Below are 19,433 nucleotides of genomic sequence, written 5' to 3' on the forward strand. Positions count from 1 at the left end.
TCATGCACATATACCATTATGAAAATATAACAACAAAATTTTTTCATTGTTTGCTTTGTAGTTAATAGTAAGCGAAGACTACTATTAGGTGCATATAAAATCATAATTTGTATTTTTCTTATTTGGTATGATACTCAATCTTTTGAATTATTTTTATTAACTTTGCATTTTTATTATTTTATTTCACTTACACAAATATATGCATTGTATTTGTAGGTGACAAATGTTGGATCGAATAGCGCTCGTGGCTTATTCGTTAGATTCAAAAATACTAATCGAGTAAAGCAGCGGAAATATAAAAGAATACAACGCAAACACAAGATATTTACTTGGTTCGGAGTCTGTGGCGACTCCTACTCCAAGGCTCACGCTCGTTGCACGTTTACATTGGGCAACAACTATAATCTCGTAAAGATAGTTACAAATTTCAAGTACAATTAATAATGAAATATACCAACGACAAGATTAATAGTAGATTCTGAGCTCTGGGGTTGTCAGCGTCAAGTTACGGCTTCGTCAGAACTTCTCGCTAGCAACTGGTTGCGTAAGGATTGCTTTGATTGTGTTATTGTGAGATGCTAGTTGAGACTCCCTTATAAAGGGTGTTCAAGGCGCCTCCATCAAGCTCCAAGGCGCCTCCAACCCCACCGAGTCAGCCACGTGGATCAACATTGATCCGGTCGCACCTCATCCACTTGAAGGCGCCTCTAAGCCACTCCAAGGCGCCTCCAGGCTCTGGTCCAAGGCGCCTCCAGCTTCATCCAAGGCACCTCCAGGCTCTGGTCCAAGGCGCCTCCAGCTTCATCCAAGGCACCTCCAGCACTGCTTCGCATCCAGCTTCAGCCTTGCACCTGAGGCGCCTCCAAGCTCCATGGAGACGTCTCGGGTATTGTTCATCCGAAGCTTAAGGTTGTTTCTTTGTACTTGCAAGATATGTTAGTCCCAAAAATACCCTGCAACACAAAGTTAGCATACAATAGTAGTATAAATATGACAATAGAATATTTTGACAGTCTTCGGACTGTCCAGGTCTGACTTCGGATTTCCAACCGGAAACCCTAGGTCGACCCGACGTCTATTGTTCCCTCTGCGGGGAACGCATCCTCATCTACTCCACTCAGGAGATTTACCTGATGCCAGTCCAGCCCTCCAGACTGACTGGACTTTTCTGCCTAGGGTTACCACCCCCTAGGACTTAGGGTTACTGCCCCTAGGGTTTTTCTCCACCTAGGGTTACAACCCCTAGGACCTAGGGTTACCGCCCCTAGGGTTTTTCTCCACCTAGGGTTACCACCCCCTATGACCTAGGGTTATCGCCCCCTAGGGTTTTTCTTCACTTAAGGTTACCACCCCCTAGGAGCTAAGGTTACCCCCCCCCCTTTAGGATTTTCCTCCACCTAGGGTTACCGCCCCTTAGGACCTAAGGTTGTCGCCCCTTAGGGTTTTTCTCCACCTAGGGTTACCACCCCTTAGGATTTTCACCTGTCTAACCGCAGTTAGGACTTTCCTAAAACCTCATTTAAGCACGTTAGATAACAAGGAATCCTAACTTTGAATCCCTTTGCCATTATCAAAACTTGAGTTCGATCGTCGGATGCTTCCCGCACCAACAACAAATACCTGGATTTTTGTAAATCAATATGATGGTTGAAGGTGGTCCATCTAGTTGTGTTTTTATTTTATAAGATTTTGTTAGTTCTAAAATTTAATATTTTGAGTATAGTATGTAAGTTGTTTTGGATGTAACAGACTTATCATTAGTATTGCAATTATAAATTTGACTCAAATGATTATTGAATGAATAAAAATATCTATTAGCACGTTAAATTTTGTTTGGTAGTTTTTTCTATTATAAATGGTGAATGAATTGTGACGATGTGTAAATATTGAATTTAAATTTATAAATATCAAAAGAAATGAGTTAAGGTGACATTTATAAATGTCCTTAAAATATGATTTTCCTGACATTTTAGACTATCATTATATCTCTATATTGCGATATTTTTGAAGTTAGCATTGATATTGCATAACAATATCATAAAATGTTAGGAATGTGAGGAGGATCTAAAACAACATTATAAAAGCATTTTTTTTCGTGATGTCACTAAAACTTAAATGTCACCAAAAATATACTATAAAGGCATTTATGTGTATCCTTAAAGAGCATTATTCTAGTAGTGCATAAGATATAATCATATTGAATATTATATTATGGTCAGATTCGATTCAGGATTATTGGAGATTAGTAAGTATTGATATTATTAGTAATTTAAATTTATGTAATCTTTTATTTACTATTTCTAAAAATGAAATTTTTTTATACAATTTGACTCTCAATGGTCTGCTTACATAACCAAAAAATTTACAGTGCGTAAGTATGCTTCTAGTTCTACATGGAGGCATATAGACCAATATCTTAAAGATTTTTATTATCAAGATTTTTTTACAAGTAATTTGAATATTATTGATATTTTATAATATAATATTCTTTTATACTAATTTTCTCAATATTGTTTTCGAAAAAAAATATATTTGGAAGCCAAGACACGAAGCATAATTTAAAGAAATATAGAATAATTATTGTCAAAAACTATACAAAGACTTGTTATACAAGTAGAGAAGAAAGGGTACAAGCTCATCTGATGTACTAGTTGAGTTTGAGATGCATCGAAGAACAATTGGGTTGTAGAAAAATGATAGAAAAAATCATCAACTGCTCGAAATAATAGAAATACTGAGCTTGATAGCCCCAAACACGTGATCCACAAAACATATAGCTAGATCATAATCAATTGTAAAGCATGCATAGACTTGGTGAGTTTACAATAAAGTTATATAAGAATTTTGTAATTATTAATGAACTTATTTTAATTTATAAAAAAATTGTGTTTGCAGGCAGATACTTTACACAGATCTCCCATTCATTGAGACATATTTCACAATACATACCAAAAATAGAATGACACTTTTGTTGATGCTTGATCAAAGACCATAGATGTAAAAATATAAACTTTATTACTGCTCACATTTAACTATGACTAACTTTATTAATTATATATTAGAAATTAATAATATTTTTTTATATAGGATGACTGATTGAGTTGCATAATTGTCTCAGGCTCCTATAAGGAAGAGGAGTTATAGACTCTATCACACGCTGCTATAAATAATATATATTATGAGGTTGTCGGTGGAAATAAAAAAAAACTCCCTCTATGGCTTTAGTTCCAAGTCAAAAGTTGTATATGATTATGTGCTAACTCCTAGACTCAAGGATCATCCCAGTTCTTCATCTACTGAAGTGCAAGCGTTAAGACAAGAAAATCAAGAATTAAAGGATTATGTGATGGCATTAGAGAAGTTGATAGAAGATCGAGTCAGTCAGTACTCGATGGAAGATCGGGTCAAGACTGTAGTAGAGTGGCAAATGCAAGAATTCATATCTCGATAGAGTTCTGCTTTTCCAACAGCACATGGTTTTGACTCACAAGAGATTCGAGATCCGAACGTTACTGATAACTAGCTCATAATAATAACAATTCTTCTAAGGTGCATTGACCTTCAAATTTGTTTTTTTTTTGTTTATCACTCATAAAACATAAAAATTAGTTTTGTTAATTTTTGATACTATATGCATCTCTAATTGTATTACATCTTTTTAGAAATAATATAATAAAAGATCAACACTTGAACATATGGATTTGAGACTATATTCTATCACCATTAGTGGATATCCAAACTCTCATTAAGGTATATTTTTTTTAAAAAAAAAACATGCTAAACTTGTGTTTAACAATTTGTGCATTTTTCTAATAAGTAGTTTTGCCCTTGAGTAATCTATGTTATCCAACTAATATGTAGCTTAACTTTAAATTCATATATAAGGTTGTCTCAAAATAGAAAATGTAGTGTTAAACCTATCATATTATTTTTGTTTAACTAAATTTGAATCATGCATGTGCTTATTTTTGTTAAACTTATCCTATTGTACTTACTATAGGATGAGATAATTAAACAGAAGAAGCTAAAGAAGTGAGGAGTGTATTTGTTGTTTAATAGAATGTGATGTGATGAAACAAAAATGATTTAATTATTTTTGTGATGAATAAGTGTATTTGAATGTTAAATGTTGTTTTGTCTTGTTAAATGTTATTTTCTAATGTTGAATAAATGTTGTTGTGCGATGAATATGTTGAATGTTGTTAGCATTATAAGATTTGAATCAATTTTAAGAGGTTTTATGTCGAAATTTTTGGTAAAATTAATGATGGGAATTTATTTCCATCGCTAAAATTTAGCAACGTAATTTTGATTTCCGTCACTAGGTGGAATTTTGAGTTGTCGCTAATCTACTGACAGAAATCAAAATTACGTTGCTAAATGGATTCGTGATGAAAATTGTGACGATCGAATATTTTTGTTATTAATCGGTTACTAAATGTATTTAGCGACCGATTAGTGGATGGAAATTTTGGTGGCCAATAGTTGTATTTCTTGTGGTGATATTTGAAAAAGTGAAGCTTAATTTGAATAGAATATTATTACCATGTTGAATTGCAACATTTTGTGAACTTCACCCCAATTTCCAAATCTCACCCACACTTTTTTGAATTTTAAATGGCAAAAAAAGGTCTTTTCTCTCGTATGTTACATTAGACCCAAAATATTCTTAGCCTTCCAAAATTAATATATCCTTTGTCTAATCTATTAAAGTTAAAATTTAATTATTTTAGACCATGAAAGATACTAATAAATTTAAGACTACCATTAATTGATGCTGTGAACGATTAATAGATCAGATGGATAAATCTAATTTGAAACTAATCAATCAAGCTAAACTAATTTTTTAATTTTATAATTTTTTTTCAAGTTATTGATTTGGTTTGAAGCTTTCATAATTGATCCACTGTATATTAAACTCCTGAGATTGCCAAATTAATCCTTCTCAAGTAATACTTAAAACTTCAAATTACTTTATCATTTATATTCGTAAAGCATTATGCTTTGGAACATATATAGATGCGCACGCTATTACAGATCCGGCTTATTCCACTGTGGACACGCAGATAATACTACGACGACATGCATATAGTTTTGACATAGTTTTTGGATCTACTGAACCAACTTGAAACCAGAGGGGATGATATTGGTGATCACACCAAGAATTCCACCGAGTAATCCGTTGTTGGAGAGCAGTTGCAGGGGCGATTGAAGGAACCCGGTGGACGGCAACATCGGGCTACAAGCGGAGAGTGGCGTCGGGACGACGAGCTTGCAAACTTCCAACAACGAGGACAGCAACTGCGTCAACGGGTTGGTGCCCGTCAGGATCGAGAATGCTCCATTGCTGTTAGTGACCGTGCTGGCGATGATGGATTGACCGCATTGCAGTAACACAGTGGCATCTGCGAGACAAACCGAGATAATTTGTTAGATATATATAGAGACCACTGCATGTCAGAGTATTTAATTTGTGGTTACAATACTTGGAAAAACTGATGTTGTTGGGGTGATAGCAGTGGTGTCGGTGGTGCATGGCACAGTGCCGCTGATCAAGATGTTGCTGATCAGCCCCCCAAGCAGCTGGGCGGCCGCTGGCGGCGCAGCTACTGTGACAATCAACAGCGCCATCACAGCAAGAACGGTCGTCAGAGCCATGCTAGTTCTGGTGGTTACTTAGCTTGTTGAATTTGCGTCCGGTTTGGATGGAATTTATAGGCAACAGTAACGTGGAGAGTGATGCACTATCGTCGGAGTGTAGGATATGGACCAAGCGAGCAGAAGCCTACTGCATGCGCCGTAATTGCGTTTCTAGACGATGGACCAAGCGAGCAGAGCCCTACCTACGTAAAGAAGTTTTGCACAATTTTCCTTTTGACCTTATTTTAAAAAGATTAGTTTGTCATTGTCAATTTGTTCCGGCTTGGGCAATAATTAAATAGTAAGAGACCAATTCAGAATGGAATTTTGGCACATACATGCATGCAAAGGCTCTCTTCTTCGCATGCTCTGTTTCTTGTCAGTCTACAACTTGCAACTGAAAGTAACACAATTCAAACAAAGGCACGCACTCTTGATCATCAACTTGTAGAAGAAAGCATGCTTATTTGTTTGTTTGTTGGCTTGTGTTTGTTTTTTAAACAAGAGGGTAAAAAAAGAGGATTATTTGCTCTTCAATGTCCTCTAGCGCCAATGCAAGTAAACATTATTTTCCATTTTGTGGATTGAACTTGTTTTGAGCATATGTTGCAGTCTTGTAGATCCTCACGCTGTTGAAATATCTCTCACATTGAACGGATTACCGTTCTGAAAAATACTTTGGGTTCTTTTCATTAAAACCCTCCAAAGTCAGTCCTGGACCAGAAAAACTCTTTATCTGTTTGAAGTGGAATACCATCATGAGATTCTTAATGGACATCTAAGATATATAAAAAATGTGGAGATTAGTTGGAGGAAAACATTGATGAAATGACATCCAATCTTACAGGACAATAATATGTGACTAAACGCTTATTGTACTTCTAAGCGTGGCTTGAATCCTAGTAATAGCAATGATGACTTAGGATTCATAATTGATCATCGAAGCCAATAATGGTCGACTACCTCAGTGCTGATGTTGAATCTGAGATAGTAACCGCCTTGATAACTCTCGGGCAACTGTTAGTCACATAAGGGGCTAAATTTCAATACAGACGCATGCACAAAAGCATTAGATTAAATAATATTGTAGAACAATAGAAGTAAACAGGATCCCATCAAAATGACAACATGGGATGGATCATGATCCACTATAGAATAAATTACTAATATGTTCCTTTCCGGTGCAAAAGCCATTAATTCCATGCGCACCGTTGAAATTACAAGCAGCGACTAGTCTTGACTAAGAATTTTAACCCTTTGGCTGAAACAACTCTCGGATGCATAGTTGATAATATAAATACTGGTGTCAATCTACAGAAGCCAAAACAGCTGTGCCTGTAAAATTAATCAATATCTAAAACAAATAACAGTTGCGTGAAACCAAAAGAGAGCTTGGTGCCCCACCCTTAGGTCGAGGTTGCATTTGAATTGCAGATGCAAAGCAGAGTTAGGGTAGAGCAGCAGTGCAAGCACTGCTGGGTGCAGCTTGGACCATTTTCGTTGCAGAGCTGCACTTCATGGTGACAAACCTGACAATGAATTGAAACAATGTTTCATTCTGAAAAGATAACCTTCAACAGCATAGTAGAAGCATATTCAGGGTTCATGGGACAACAAATAAATTTCAAGCAGGTTTTTAAAGTATTGCTATTTTGAAACATTAAGGAGTAACATGTTTATACAATTTGATAAAGGCTTAAACAGCTCAGCGAGGTAGAATCTTTTGATCATGAGAGAAACTTTCTGAATAGCTTGGATGAATAAAAAGGAGGTGAGGGGAGGGGAAGGGAAGAAAGAAACACATGGATAAACATATTCTCTTATCCTTCACTTCCCTCCTATTCATCCACCACCCAAGTAAACGAGGTCATAAGCTTGAAAAAAATTTGTATCACCATGTTTATCTAAGATTAGAAATCAATTGTAAGAATTTAAAAGAAATGAAGGCAAATCTATTTGGATAGGAACAACTTATGCATACATACCTAATACATATTCAGTAACTTAATCAATATATGTTCTGTAGTAAAAGAAGAAATTCATTACAGTGAAAGGTGTCAACAGTGGAGGAGATCAAACAAAATTAGTTCGTATGATTAAAAATGATTCAAAAGTTTTAAGATTACTAATGAAATAGTGTTGAATAGAGTTCAATGAAAAAAATAAGATTTATATAGACTATGTCAAATAGTAGGGAGAATCAAGCTTGATCATGATACCTAAAACAGCCCAGATAAGTGTAAATAAAAGGAATATTTTCAGATGTGTACTACCTGAAGAAATCCCTCCATAACAGTTCGAACATCAACCAGTTCCCACCTCCATCTGCTGAATCAGGACTATTATTCCGTGATGAAGCAGCAGAAATAGTCCTGTAAGCCAAACAGATATCACATCTATTACACAAAGTGCACAAGAAAAGACATTGCAAATATCTACATATTTATTCTTAGATTTCATTTGCCTGCTTAGTATGGTAGCAAAGAGAGAGTCTTTTTTATCCAACACAATATTACCTACTCTTCAACTCCTCAAATATAAAGCGCGGAGAAAGGCATCCTGTTGATAGCCATGGTGAGATTTTGCATGAGAAATTAGCACCATATATACTATCTATGTTGGAAATCTTTGCTTTTCTCGGTTGTGCTTGCCATTCAGAAGCAAACTTCTTCAATCTCTCTAGTGCTTCAGTTTCCCCGCCAACAGGAGTGCTGAAGCAAGGCTTGCTATCCTGTGATACACGAAAAATAGAATTTGATAACCTGCTACAAAAATGTAGATATATGATTTAATCGCCAATTGCTTCATATCCTATCAAAAGAGCGCAGAACACTGTCTAATATTGAAACAATACCAAATGTAATTACACCCTCATATGATATCAAAAGATCTCAGCTTTAGTTCTGATATTTTATGGTACTTTCATGTTGAAGATTGCTTTTATGAATGGTGCTAACTAACCTTGGATTGCTTTCAAAACAAATGAATAATCACAAAAGGAGGAAATATATACCCTTAAGATACTCTGATCACTATCAAAACAAATGCATAAAGAAAAAAAAAATCCAATAAAATAATTGACTCATCAAAGAGTAGGGAAAAATTACACAGATTCAGCAAAACCAACTCATTCAATACATTCTATATGTTGAAAGTTCCAAATGCTTCATAATCTAAACCATCCTGTCTTGTCAACAATCTCTAGTATAAGAATTAGGATTGAAGATATAAGGGAAAGCCTCCTCAAATTACACATGGAGCTCCATCATTTATTTACATCTTTTAGACATCCAAATAATTGGACTCCTAGTGAACAAGACTCACTGAGAAAGGAAATAGTTTAATTTACTACAGATCACATCCCAGTCTATATTAAAGTTCTATAAATATTAGGATGGACGACCAGTTAATATTTTGTCCTAACAAAATCAATTAAAGTTTCTTAACAGGTCTTACAACACAAGGTTGGATAATCTAAATGATTCCACATAAATTGGTTGAAGTCGAGTAAAATGAATAGTCTTAAACTTAATATATGTCAATCTGTCTATAAAAATGTAGCATTATCTAAGATGGCAGATTACATGAGAATTTTTTTTTAAAAGAAAGGAAAAACGAATGAAGAAGAGTGAGAAAAGAAAAAGAAGAAAGATTCACTGTTCCCTTCAACTATGAGCCTAAAAAGGAACAGTCATGTACCTGTTGATTGTTCTGAAAGAAGAGTTAATCTTCAGAGGGATAAGATCTATTTAGCCAACCCAAAATAATTGGCATCTAACACAAATTGATGGTGGCAGTGATGACAGCAGCAGAAGTGGTAGAAAAAGACAATCCCATTGCCACTTTAGTCTTATTTGGGGGATTTTTGCAAATGCAAGAAGGTCAAATTGAAAAAAATCAGTACATGAACTTGGATTAAAGATAGAGGAACAAGGACTTAAAAGCAGAAAGTGCATGCTAGTCCAGTCTTACTAAACAGATAAGCAAATCATATCCAATCAAGTATAGGAATTTGTCTATATCAACTATATTTGTACAGGAGCCAATCAAACTTCTTAACAAATTACAAAGAGATCCACATAAGGTGTCCAAGGTATGAAAAAAAAATGGAAAAGTGAGTGTACCCCATAGGTTGCACAGGTTACAAACACATTAGACTATACTTGCTAAGAAAAAGACTTGTTGGAGCATAGTAGTATACTAAACCATCGGATCCAGCCAATCACAGCAAAAATAAGGTCACTTGGTCAGATATAAATGACATAATAAAGTTTCTGTGAGAATTTGGTAACAGTTTGGACAACATGACAACTCCTGAATTACCACCCAACTAAGATGTGTAAAATAAAAAATGTAGCTTACTTTTAATCAATTTCTAGAATCTTACTTTCCAGAAGAATTATATCACAATTTGAAATAAAAACAAAATTTGTCGGAGCTCTATTGTTGACACCTTAAGAAATCATCTCAAAAGCTTTTAAATCTTTTTTTATATCTTTTTATTATTTCACCAATTGAATAAAAATATCCATGTAGCTTTAGAGGTTTATACAACATTTGTTCATTTGTTTGGTTCATTCTCAATGGTTAATTGGAAGGTAGCAGCAATACAGAACCAAGTCTGAACATGATAGATGCCAAAAATGATGGAAATGGTAGGCTAAGAAAGGAGATTATACTTTGGTTAAAGAACAAGGAACAAGAGAAAGCATGAATGATTTTTTGGTTGTCAACTAATCTTTGTTGAAATGAAAGATGAGTGCTTTCTATAAAATAAGAATAGAATATCCAAGGTATTAAGGCAAGTAAGGCATCTTTTATCTGTCCATCTACTTTTTGATGACCAATTTGCATAATCTCGAAAATACAATCTTTTATATGTCAGAAGGCTTGCACACAAAGAAACTTGAAACATTCTCAATTTTAAACAAATGGAAAAAAAAAATGATAAAAACTTATAATCTGAAATGACATGTTATGTAACCCAAACTTTTCACTTTTGGCAAGAGCAAAAACCATCTCAATGAGGAAAAACTGAGAGAATTTAAAAAAAAAAACTTAATAACAAATAACATGTATTCTTTTTCCACGAGGTATAGTGATGTCCAAGGTTTTAAATCTTGTACCATGTCAAGTGATATAGTGGAAACATACTGATCCAATAATTAGCAAGAGTAAATACTACTTGTCACCGGTAATCTATTATATGTCATTGTGTCAATCATGTCGATGAGTATTGTGTCATACTACATTGAATACCCTTCAACATGCTACAAAATGAATGAAGATGAATAAAAATATTGTTTGATATTTTTTTATAGCTTATGTCGATAAAATACAATTTTAAAACTGCATCATTCTAGATGGACCATGATTCCAAAGTTAGATACATAATTGTATTCTCTTTTTGTGTTCATCTTTTTTCTCTTTCCCACTCCAATTCTCTACCGGCATCATATGTTGAAACGTGGGCATAGTACTAAAATGGTATCATTGCAGTCAAAGTCCGAAATTCTGGCACGGCTTGATATTTTGTACCCTAGTGATGCAAATTTAAAATTGTTGTTGAATTTCATGAAGACAGACTTCTTCATGCAAGGGCTTTTGATGATCACAGGAAGACTTCTTACCAATTTTTCAGAAACAAAATATAAATTGTTCAAGTAGTAGATCATGATTCAGTGATAGAGTATAAATGAACACCAATGATGAATATTCCACCTTATGAACGTTTACCAAAAAAACAAATACTGTTTTCTCCCCAGAATTAAAATGTTGCTATTGGAAGCACTAAGCACGGACATTTATCCTTAGAAATTAGTAGCAGTTGTTTGTTTAGGATGGCAAAGCCAGATAAATCAGCTAAGGTAAAACTATCTCATTAGCATTTTTTAGCTACCGTTGGCTCATGAAATTCCAGTTCTCTTTACAACAATCCTTTTCCCTTGTTTAAGCCATGTAAAATTTCCTTTAGGATTCAAAAGATTATTAATTTCTTTTGTAAGAGTAAAAAAACTATGATCTTGGCTGATATGGACGACTATAGGTCTTAGAACAGTGAAAATTCAGAGATGACCTGTGACATGGTTGGTGCCTGATTGAACCCAAGGTCTTGCAAGCTAGGGATCTCCCCAGGCTCGACACCTCCTCTTGATGGCATTCTATTAAGCTTCTCCGGTGCCTCAATCGCTTTCCTTACCTTCACGCCCGTCACCTTCTCCCTAAACCCTCCATAACTGGTGGGCAGTTGCTCCAGCTGGAACGGTAAATCCTCAATGTGGTGCAACGTGCTCCCCCAAAAATACTTCACCTCGATCCCCTCGTCCTCCATCGCCTTTCCAACTCGCTCCTCCGCGCGCACCTCATCATGGGAGACCTCCCGGTGAGCGTACACCGCATCGGCGCCCACTCCGCGCGCGAGCTCCAGCAGCACCACCTCTGGGCAGCCGATCCTCACCACGAGATCGGATCCGAGGCGGCGCAGCCCGGCACGGAGGTCAGCCACAGAGTCGAGAAGGAAGCGAGCGCGGCGGAGGCCGGTCCGGTCGAATCCGCCCGCGGAGTGCCCGAAATCCCGGGAGTCGAAGACGAAGACCGGGAGGAGGGAGAGGGAGTCGTCATTTGCGGCGGAAAGGACTTCGTGGTCGTGGAGGCGGAGATCAGCGCGGAACCAGACGATGGCGCAGCGGCGGGCGCCGGCGGCTACGAGGGGGTCGGCGGGGCGGCTGCGGAAGAGGGAGAAGCGGGAAAGAGAGAGAGAGCTGGAGAATTTCGACGGGGCGGAGAGGGAGGAAAAGGAGGGGGAGTGAAAGAGGGCGAGGGAGAGGGAGGTGATCTGAGAAGGGATCTTGAGGCGGAAAGGGATGGGAGCGAGCAAAGAGGAGGGAGAGGAAGAAGAAGAGAGATGAGGGGAGAAGAGAGAGAGAGAAAAGGAGGCAAATGGGAGTGGAGTTTGGTTGCCATCTTGTTGGGAGGAAGAAGAGGGCGAGCGGTGGTGGTCTTCCATTGGGGGTGAAGGAAGGGAGGACGTGAAGGAAGGTGGGAGCGAGACTGAAAGACGACCGTAGCAGGGTTTTAAAAATATGGAACCCCAAAATCAGCGGGCCCTAGAATCCATATTATAAATATAGAAGGATATAAATATAAAATTTATATGGCAAAAATATTAGAGCGATCCATCGATCTAATATTTTTAAATCAATCATTCATTAAGAAAAATTCCGTTAATTCATCGAAAATAGATTCTATGAAAAAATTAAGTGGATGTCTTGCATCCTTGGGACTTTAAGTTAATTCTTAAACTAACTCGTGGAATTTAAGAAATTATCAATCTCGTCTATTGTTTACCACGAGTTAGATCCACCTACTACCAACACCAATGCACCACCAACCCCCTACCCTGTTTATGTTTTCATGGATGCAGCAATAAGAAGACAAGTGACGATTGCTTTCCTTATCGTCAGTGAGGTTTCAAATCCTCTCCTCGAAACTTCCCCTTGATTTCCTTGCATGCATTAGAAACTTCATTTTGGCATCCAATATAAAACTTCTTTCATTCTTCTTCTTGAGAAGAATATGAAGTGAGAAGGAAAAATGGAACTCACATGTTTCGAACGTTAATTACTATGGTATTTTATGGACATAATATTTAGTTTTTACTCATCAATTGATAGATAAAAATCCCCTTCGTCCGTTTACTCATCAATGAATCCCTCTTGAAGAAGCCAACCTGCTGACAAGAGCCAGGACATTGGTGCTGAAGTTCCGCCGGAGCTTCCGCAGCTCCGCTTGCTGCGCTGTGCAGCTCCGCCATTGTGACATTTGATTCGCCTTAATGTCACTGTTGTCTGTTCAGATTTTCCTGACGCCAACTTGATAGTCAAAATGGAAGTCGATTAGGCCTATTGATAAACCTCCCAATCCTCCTTTCCGTCCATGTATCACGATGAAGATGAGAAATGATCCTCTGAGAAAGAGGCAGCAGCTCTGAATAATAAATTTTCCATTTCTTTTGTTGATTCACCCAAACATGGGCGTCGCCCGTTGCTTGAAACTTTTAGTGGCTAAACAAATAAAAACTCGTACCGCAGAACAAGTTCCATCGTGCAAAATGTTTTCAGGCCTGAATAGGGCACCATCTCAGAGGATCTAATGACACTCATCCATTATCCTACCATTGATAAACAGACCTCTAGCAGCAAAACCCATAAGCTCAGATGGATCCATAAAACCGCGAATTCTTGAGACAATCCCACCTTCATCAACCAGCTTAATACTCCGAGAAAAATTGGACTTAGGAGACTGCTCAAGAACTTGTATTGGATGATTATGTGTTGCCCTACTAGTTGTCCCTGCTGGTTCCTCTAGTATGTTTTGCATGCCAAATGCTTCCCAATCAACCTGCTGCCAAATTCTAGTTGCGCAATCTCTATTATCTACATCCCTGATTTCTAATTCTTGTTCAGCTGCTAATCGATCAACTTGAGCTTTTAGCTCCTGGAGTTGTTGTTCAATCCTGGTCGAGACAGCATCGTATAGGATGCCAGTGGAGACATGTTGGGAATCATCCTTATACACGACCAAATCGTCCAGGAAAAGTGGATCCCCTATGAGCACTGTGACCTGCTTGTAAATCGAGTTATGTAATAAATACAATAAAGCATTCAAATAGGTAGTGAACTGTAAAAGGATATGAAAACAATGAACGGTAAGTGTTGCATAAAGGAAACAGAAACGTACATTTTTCCCTATCTTTGGGAAATGTGTTCCTATAGGCATAATTTCTTGCATTCCAGCGTGAACAAAGGGAATAACGATAGGAGTTGTATCTGCATCTATCACTAATCTGTGAAAACAGGAATATAAGCAAGGTTAAATCGACAAATTGCTGAATCAACTGGACCACAGGTTAAATCAACAAATCAGCACATGAATGAATACAGTATATCATTGAATCTCTTTTTGAATTCTTTTTAGTGTTCTCTCTGCCACTTGGTCCCTGGCTTGGGCCATTGAAAATATAAGGTGCAACAATTGGCCCTCCAGGAAATTGAATTGCTTTCGTGGAGACCAACAAAATTAGGCAAAGTAAGCAGGTTTTATTATAATCTCTTCAACTCATCTAACTACAAAACTCATGTTCATATGATCATATAATCCTAATCTACTTTCTCTCTTTATAAGAACCATTAGATTTACATTTATTTACTCTGATAGCAATTTTTCTAATAATCTCACATACCTTTCTTAGTTTTTTCATTTCTGGTACACTAACAGAAAAAAATAATTGGTCAACGCCGCTATCAGAAATATTACGGTATGTCATGTGACACTCAGGTTCAATTTATTATTCATTAACTTTGATCTTCCATATCCATGTTGCCATAACACAACCATAGTAAGAATATATTCACACTTGAGATCTTATCCAAACCATGTTCAAATGTTTGACTTCAACAACAATATAATACCCATGTTTCACACTCAAACTTGAGTTCAAATAACATGGCGTGTAGTCCTGGGATAATTTAGCTACAATGTCCATATGCTCCAGCCTTGTGATTGATTATTCAGACTCACATCAAGATTAAAAAAAAAAAATCTTCATTCATATCTTACCTTCCAACCCCTCTCTTAGCAGCAGCCATAGTTCTACCTCCATCCCGAGAGCGACTTCCTTCAGGAAATATATGGACCCATCCACCATTGTTCAGCTTGGATAGAGCACTATCCATTCCCTAGGAAAAACAAATACAAGTGTTAACTTTGTGGAATAAAATTGAAGAGCATAAATGAGCATAAAAAGCAATAACTCATACATGACATGAAAATATTATAAAGATAAAGCAAGAATCCAGATCTAATAGAGTTGTGTGTGTGTGTGAGAGAGAGAGAGAGGGAGAGAGAGAGAGATCTAATGTCAATGAAGCGAGAAACCTGCTAGCTAGAGTAAAGAACCTTTTAAAGTAGTAGTGGTGGAAAATAATCAAATATGTTTGAAAAGACTTTGCATATTGGATTAAGCATGCAATGCATAAGACATAATGAAGTATCAACCAACAACGGAACCAAGGGAAATATCCAAAACAACAAAGTAGGCCCTTCTCACACTTCCATGCCCATGAAAAATTAGATCAAAGAAATAAGTCATAGCACCGGTAAAACCAAGTTTCATAAAGATTGCCTATAATCCACCTTTGAGTTATTTTGAGGTTCTTGATTTTAACTAAAGCAATTGCAAATTTGAAATTTCATCTTGCTGTTGTGGTCGATTTGTGAATAAGAAAATATACTTCAATAACAAAAGTGTTATTTAAACAACGGAATTATGACCAGTAACATCCAGGTGGGCATTGAGGGTGAAATGTTTAGATTAAGATATACACATACACACAATACAAGTTCCTTCCAATTTAAATAAACCTTAATTCATAGTTAAACAATCTGATGGAAGCAATAATGGCATTGTACCTTCTGGTAAACACCATCACCACGTGAAACTGGTAGAACCTTGAGACAATGGAAAAATGCAGACAGCAACGGATTCCTAAAACAACGATCAGTTGCACAGAGAGTCCATCTTAGATCATGAGCATTCAACAAACTACTTGGTGGAAGCAAAGAAGCTATCACAAGTGGGTCATCAACAGCTGCAACATGATTACTAACCTGGGAAGAATGAAAAGTTAAGATGACAACTACAACTGAATCCTAATATTCACATATAAACTAATTGACAAGGCTCAATGATGGCTATGACATACAACAATCAATTTGAAAACACATTAAAAAAAACAATGGTGGTAACCACTGAAAAGTCAATCAAAGTGTTTTGAAAAAAATAAATCTGGTAATGATCTTTTAATGGTGAAAGTCAAAAATTAAAGAACATGAATGGATTCCTAGGATCATAATGAATACAATGGCCATCTCATATTGTCATTTTAACCATTGGAAAGGTGATCAAGATGATTTTGAGATAACACCTTTATGTTTTCTTATATACAAATATATTGATGGTCTTGCAGTGGTCAAAATGAAAATTTGCATTTGCAAAACAATAAGAGCACTGATAATATAGAACAAGGTTCATCACAGGGAGGTCTACAATAGGAATATCATAAAAGGACAGTCCGATGCACAAAGCTCCAGCCAATGTGGCGTCCTGGAAAGTGTCTATTGTACATAAATGAGTCAAAACGTAGCAAGTTCATTAAGGTGGATTTAGAAATTGATTAAGGCATACCGTTAGTAAGGGCTTGCCTTCAGGTCTTTGCTTAAAAGCCTGGTGTAATTTTTCCACACCATATATCTGCATCCCAGGAGACAAAAGACCATGTAAGATAAATGATTATAAGGTTTCAGGAAAAAATTAATCAAGCTAAACCATACCTGGACATGATTAAGGCCATGCATAAATACATAACAAGCATTACCAATAACAGGGACAGCCAAAGCTTGAACCATACGAACTAAGATTGATTCATCATTTATGGCTTTGCCAACTGCAGTTGAATTGGAGAACAAGCTAGTAATTGTTCCCTTATCTTTGCTCTCAACAAGCCATATCATGTTTTGAGAAGAATACATAACAAATGAAAGAGAAGTATGTAAGACAAATAATATCCACGAGTTGGTTAAATGTAGTACAAAGTACTAACAAGACACAAAACTTTACCTAGGCTTTGTTTAACTGAGAGGCCAGAAAGGAGGACGGAGAAGATACAAAAAAGAAAGAAAGTGCCAACCATTGATCGAGTTTAATTTTTCCAACATGTGGTTTACCTTGTGATGATGGGAAACTACTTTAGTGTCCAGAATAATCCTGTATACTTGGGGGGAGATTAGAGGGATAGAAACATAAATTTACTATAATTGCATCAACAATCTTAATCCAATGAAAGATGACAATAGTCCAATCAACACCTAGGAGAAGATGTATGAGGAGAACTCAAGGTGCCACTCGGAAAGAACAAAAGTGTTTGTGGCATGGCAGGAAGTTGTATATGCCTAAAGTTATCCTATCCATATGTGGTGTAGTTCAACCCAAACAGAAGGGCAGTTTAATCTTTTGATTCATGCCTTCAATTCACTTCATTTCCTTCAACGAAATTAAAACCTAAAAGCATGTGGTTATTCCACACATTATCGCAATATTCGACTTGGTTTTCCATTCCAGATATCTCCCTAACTTATATTAACATTTTTTTAATGGTAGCCCTATTTGAGGGAGAAAGAACTTGTCATAAACATGAAGGACAATTTGTCTATTCTAGCACTAGAAATCAGACAGAATGAAAATGTAAGCATCTCCAAATCTTTTTACAATTTCATACTAGAGTACATAGATAATTTCCACACTAATTGAGCATGACACATTAGTTAAAATAACTATAATAGAGGAAATAGTTAAGAAAATTGTAGCCTTAATGGATTGGAAAACTAACAAAGATCAAAAATTGAACTCGGATGCAACAGTCCTTATGTCATTTTTATCCAAACATTCTAGAGAAAAGGATTTTACATTTACGATCCATGAGAGGGGCAATCATGTTAAGAAATCATTGCTCCATTTATGAAAGTCTTTATTTTACCTCAAAACTAGTGAATAGTAACTAAAATTAATAGTTCAACAATGACAAAACAAGCAGCAGTCATTAAAAACCTCTATGCCTTGGTGCAAGAAGAACAATTTACTCACAGTTGAGTTAGTTTCAAAATACAGTCTTAATATAAATTATACCTCTACTTCTTTCAAGCATGTCATGATTAACAAAACAAACAATACCTTTTACTAAATGGCATGGACATTTAAAAACTTGTCTTCTGTTACTATAATTATATCCATCAACAATATGATTGAAGGAACAAGAATCTATATATATATATATAAGGACCAATGTCTGCGGAGGTCGGGCTAGGAACACCAGGTTCAAGATTTTTTTTTTTTTCCCTTTTTGTGATATCACAAATAGCTTCACAAACAATGTCGACAAACAAGAACTAAAAATCTCAGGAAACAGAACCGCAAAAAAGAATAATAATAATAATAATGATAATAAACACATTAAAGAAGGTTGCAAACTTACAAAAGCAAACCTTTTTTACGATAGAACCTCATCGACGAGGTTGGAGTGTCAGGAGCCGGATTCACAACCCACATGTTCCGGAGGCGGTGGAGCCAGCGCTTCACGGGGCTCGAGTAGTCCGACTCCACAAGACGGTGCCGTCGGCGAACGACCGCCACACGGAATCGGTTCCGAATGCGCAGTTGCAGCTCCCGAACTTGGTCCCTCCAGGGACCAGCCCCGCGCTCCATCCACTCCCCCGCCCTCATAGATACTCGTCCCGATCGGAAGAACAAAGACAGACAGCCTCTATTTCACTTTTCAATTGCTGATCGATAAACGTTCCAAAGGCCAAAAAGGGGAAGGCTGGCTCCTTAAGACTAGGGTTCGAGCGTATCAAGGCAACGAGGAACAGATACAGAAGATTGAAGGCGAGGAGGGGAGAAGGCGCCGTGGAGCTCGGGATCGGCCCGGGATCGAGCGTGATCTCCGGCTCATCAAATGACAAATAGAGGCGTGGCGGTATGGCAGGCCGCGAGTGGGTAGTTGATTTTGAGGGTTCGATAGGACGATGACGATTGGGGCATCCAAATGAATTTTTTTTAAAATAAAATAAAATTGTTCAAAGCAAAATAAACAGAGGATCAACGGGTATGGGTTATTTGACAATAAAAGAAACATTAATATTGTCGTTCCAGAGCAATAATTTATAAAATAAATTCTCTT

At 36.8% G+C, this 19,433-nt stretch overlaps 3 protein-coding genes across 6 annotated transcripts; all 3 read right to left on the reverse strand.

The window, feature by feature from the left end:
- Positions 1 to 4,950: 4,950 nt before the first annotated feature.
- LOC122040452 (phylloplanin-like) lies at positions 4,951 to 5,695 on the reverse strand. Its single transcript, XM_042599804.1, has 2 exons — positions 5,487 to 5,695; positions 4,951 to 5,405 (listed from the first exon to the last, which is right to left on the reverse strand). The coding sequence occupies exons 1-2, from the start codon at positions 5,656 to 5,658 to the stop codon at positions 5,113 to 5,115; spliced, it is 465 nt and encodes a 154-aa protein (XP_042455738.1). The 5' UTR covers positions 5,659 to 5,695; the 3' UTR covers positions 4,951 to 5,112.
- A 1,002-nt stretch (positions 5,696 to 6,697) lies between these two features.
- LOC122050875 (blue-light photoreceptor PHR2-like) lies at positions 6,698 to 12,733 on the reverse strand. Of its 3 annotated transcripts, none has more exons than XM_042611746.1 (5): positions 11,717 to 12,733; positions 8,157 to 8,371; positions 7,914 to 8,012; positions 7,045 to 7,169; positions 6,698 to 6,951 (listed from the first exon to the last, which is right to left on the reverse strand). In XM_042611746.1, the coding sequence occupies exons 1-4, from the start codon at positions 12,644 to 12,646 to the stop codon at positions 7,088 to 7,090; spliced, it is 1,326 nt and encodes a 441-aa protein (XP_042467680.1). In that variant the 5' UTR covers positions 12,647 to 12,733; the 3' UTR covers positions 6,698 to 6,951; positions 7,045 to 7,087. The 3 variants fall into 3 exon arrangements, with proteins under 3 accessions (XP_042467680.1, XP_042467694.1, XP_042467688.1); XM_042611760.1 differs by having other exon boundaries at positions 6,698 to 6,969; XM_042611754.1 differs by having other exon boundaries at positions 6,698 to 6,975.
- Positions 12,734 to 13,247: 514 nt separating this feature from the next.
- On the reverse strand, positions 13,248 to 19,245 carry LOC122050897 (tafazzin-like). Of its 2 annotated transcripts, XM_042611774.1 has the most exons (8): positions 18,739 to 18,874; positions 17,318 to 17,424; positions 17,032 to 17,144; positions 16,886 to 16,951; positions 16,111 to 16,308; positions 15,259 to 15,377; positions 14,380 to 14,485; positions 13,248 to 14,262 (listed from the first exon to the last, which is right to left on the reverse strand). In XM_042611774.1, the coding sequence occupies exons 2-8, from the start codon at positions 17,388 to 17,390 to the stop codon at positions 13,789 to 13,791; spliced, it is 1,149 nt and encodes a 382-aa protein (XP_042467708.1). In that variant the 5' UTR covers positions 17,391 to 17,424; positions 18,739 to 18,874; the 3' UTR covers positions 13,248 to 13,788. The 2 variants fall into 2 exon arrangements, with proteins under 2 accessions (XP_042467708.1, XP_042467702.1); XM_042611768.1 differs by lacking the exon at positions 17,318 to 17,424 and having other exon boundaries at positions 18,739 to 19,245.
- Between the last annotated feature and the right edge of the window lie 188 nt (positions 19,246 to 19,433).

Source organism: Zingiber officinale, chromosome 1B (assembly GCF_018446385.1).
Source record: "Zingiber officinale cultivar Zhangliang chromosome 1B, Zo_v1.1, whole genome shotgun sequence".
In the NCBI taxonomy this organism is placed as follows: domain Eukaryota; kingdom Viridiplantae; phylum Streptophyta; class Magnoliopsida; order Zingiberales; family Zingiberaceae; genus Zingiber; species Zingiber officinale.

Excerpts from the sequence above, each read along its gene's own strand:
- LOC122040452 (XM_042599804.1), bottom strand. The coding sequence starts at position 5,658 with ATGGCTCTGACGACCGTTCTTGCTGTGATGGCGCTGTTGATTGTCACA. Across the intron at positions 5,406-5,486 it reads AACAACATCAGTTTTTCCAA|ATGCCACTGTGTTACTGCAA; the intron begins GTATTGTAACCA and ends TTTGTCTCGCAG.
- LOC122050875 (XM_042611746.1), bottom strand. The coding sequence starts at position 12,646 with ATGGAAGACCACCACCGCTCGCCCTCTTCTTCCTCCCAACAAGATGGC. Across the intron at positions 8,372-11,716 it reads AGGCACCAACCATGTCACAG|GATAGCAAGCCTTGCTTCAG; the intron begins GTCATCTCTGAA and ends CGTGTATCACAG. Across the intron at positions 7,170-7,913 it reads TTATGGAGGGATTTCTTCAG|GTTTGTCACCATGAAGTGCA; the intron begins GTAGTACACATC and ends ATTCATTGTCAG.
- LOC122050897 (XM_042611768.1), bottom strand. The coding sequence starts at position 18,976 with ATGAGGGCGGGGGAGTGGATGGAGCGCGGGGCTGGTCCCTGGAGGGAC. Across the intron at positions 14,486-15,258 it reads GCTAAGAGAGGGGTTGGAAG|ATTAGTGATAGATGCAGATA; the intron begins GTAAGATATGAA and ends CTGTTTTCACAG. Across the intron at positions 14,263-14,379 it reads TCCCAAAGATAGGGAAAAAT|GTCACAGTGCTCATAGGGGA; the intron begins GTACGTTTCTGT and ends ATTTACAAGCAG.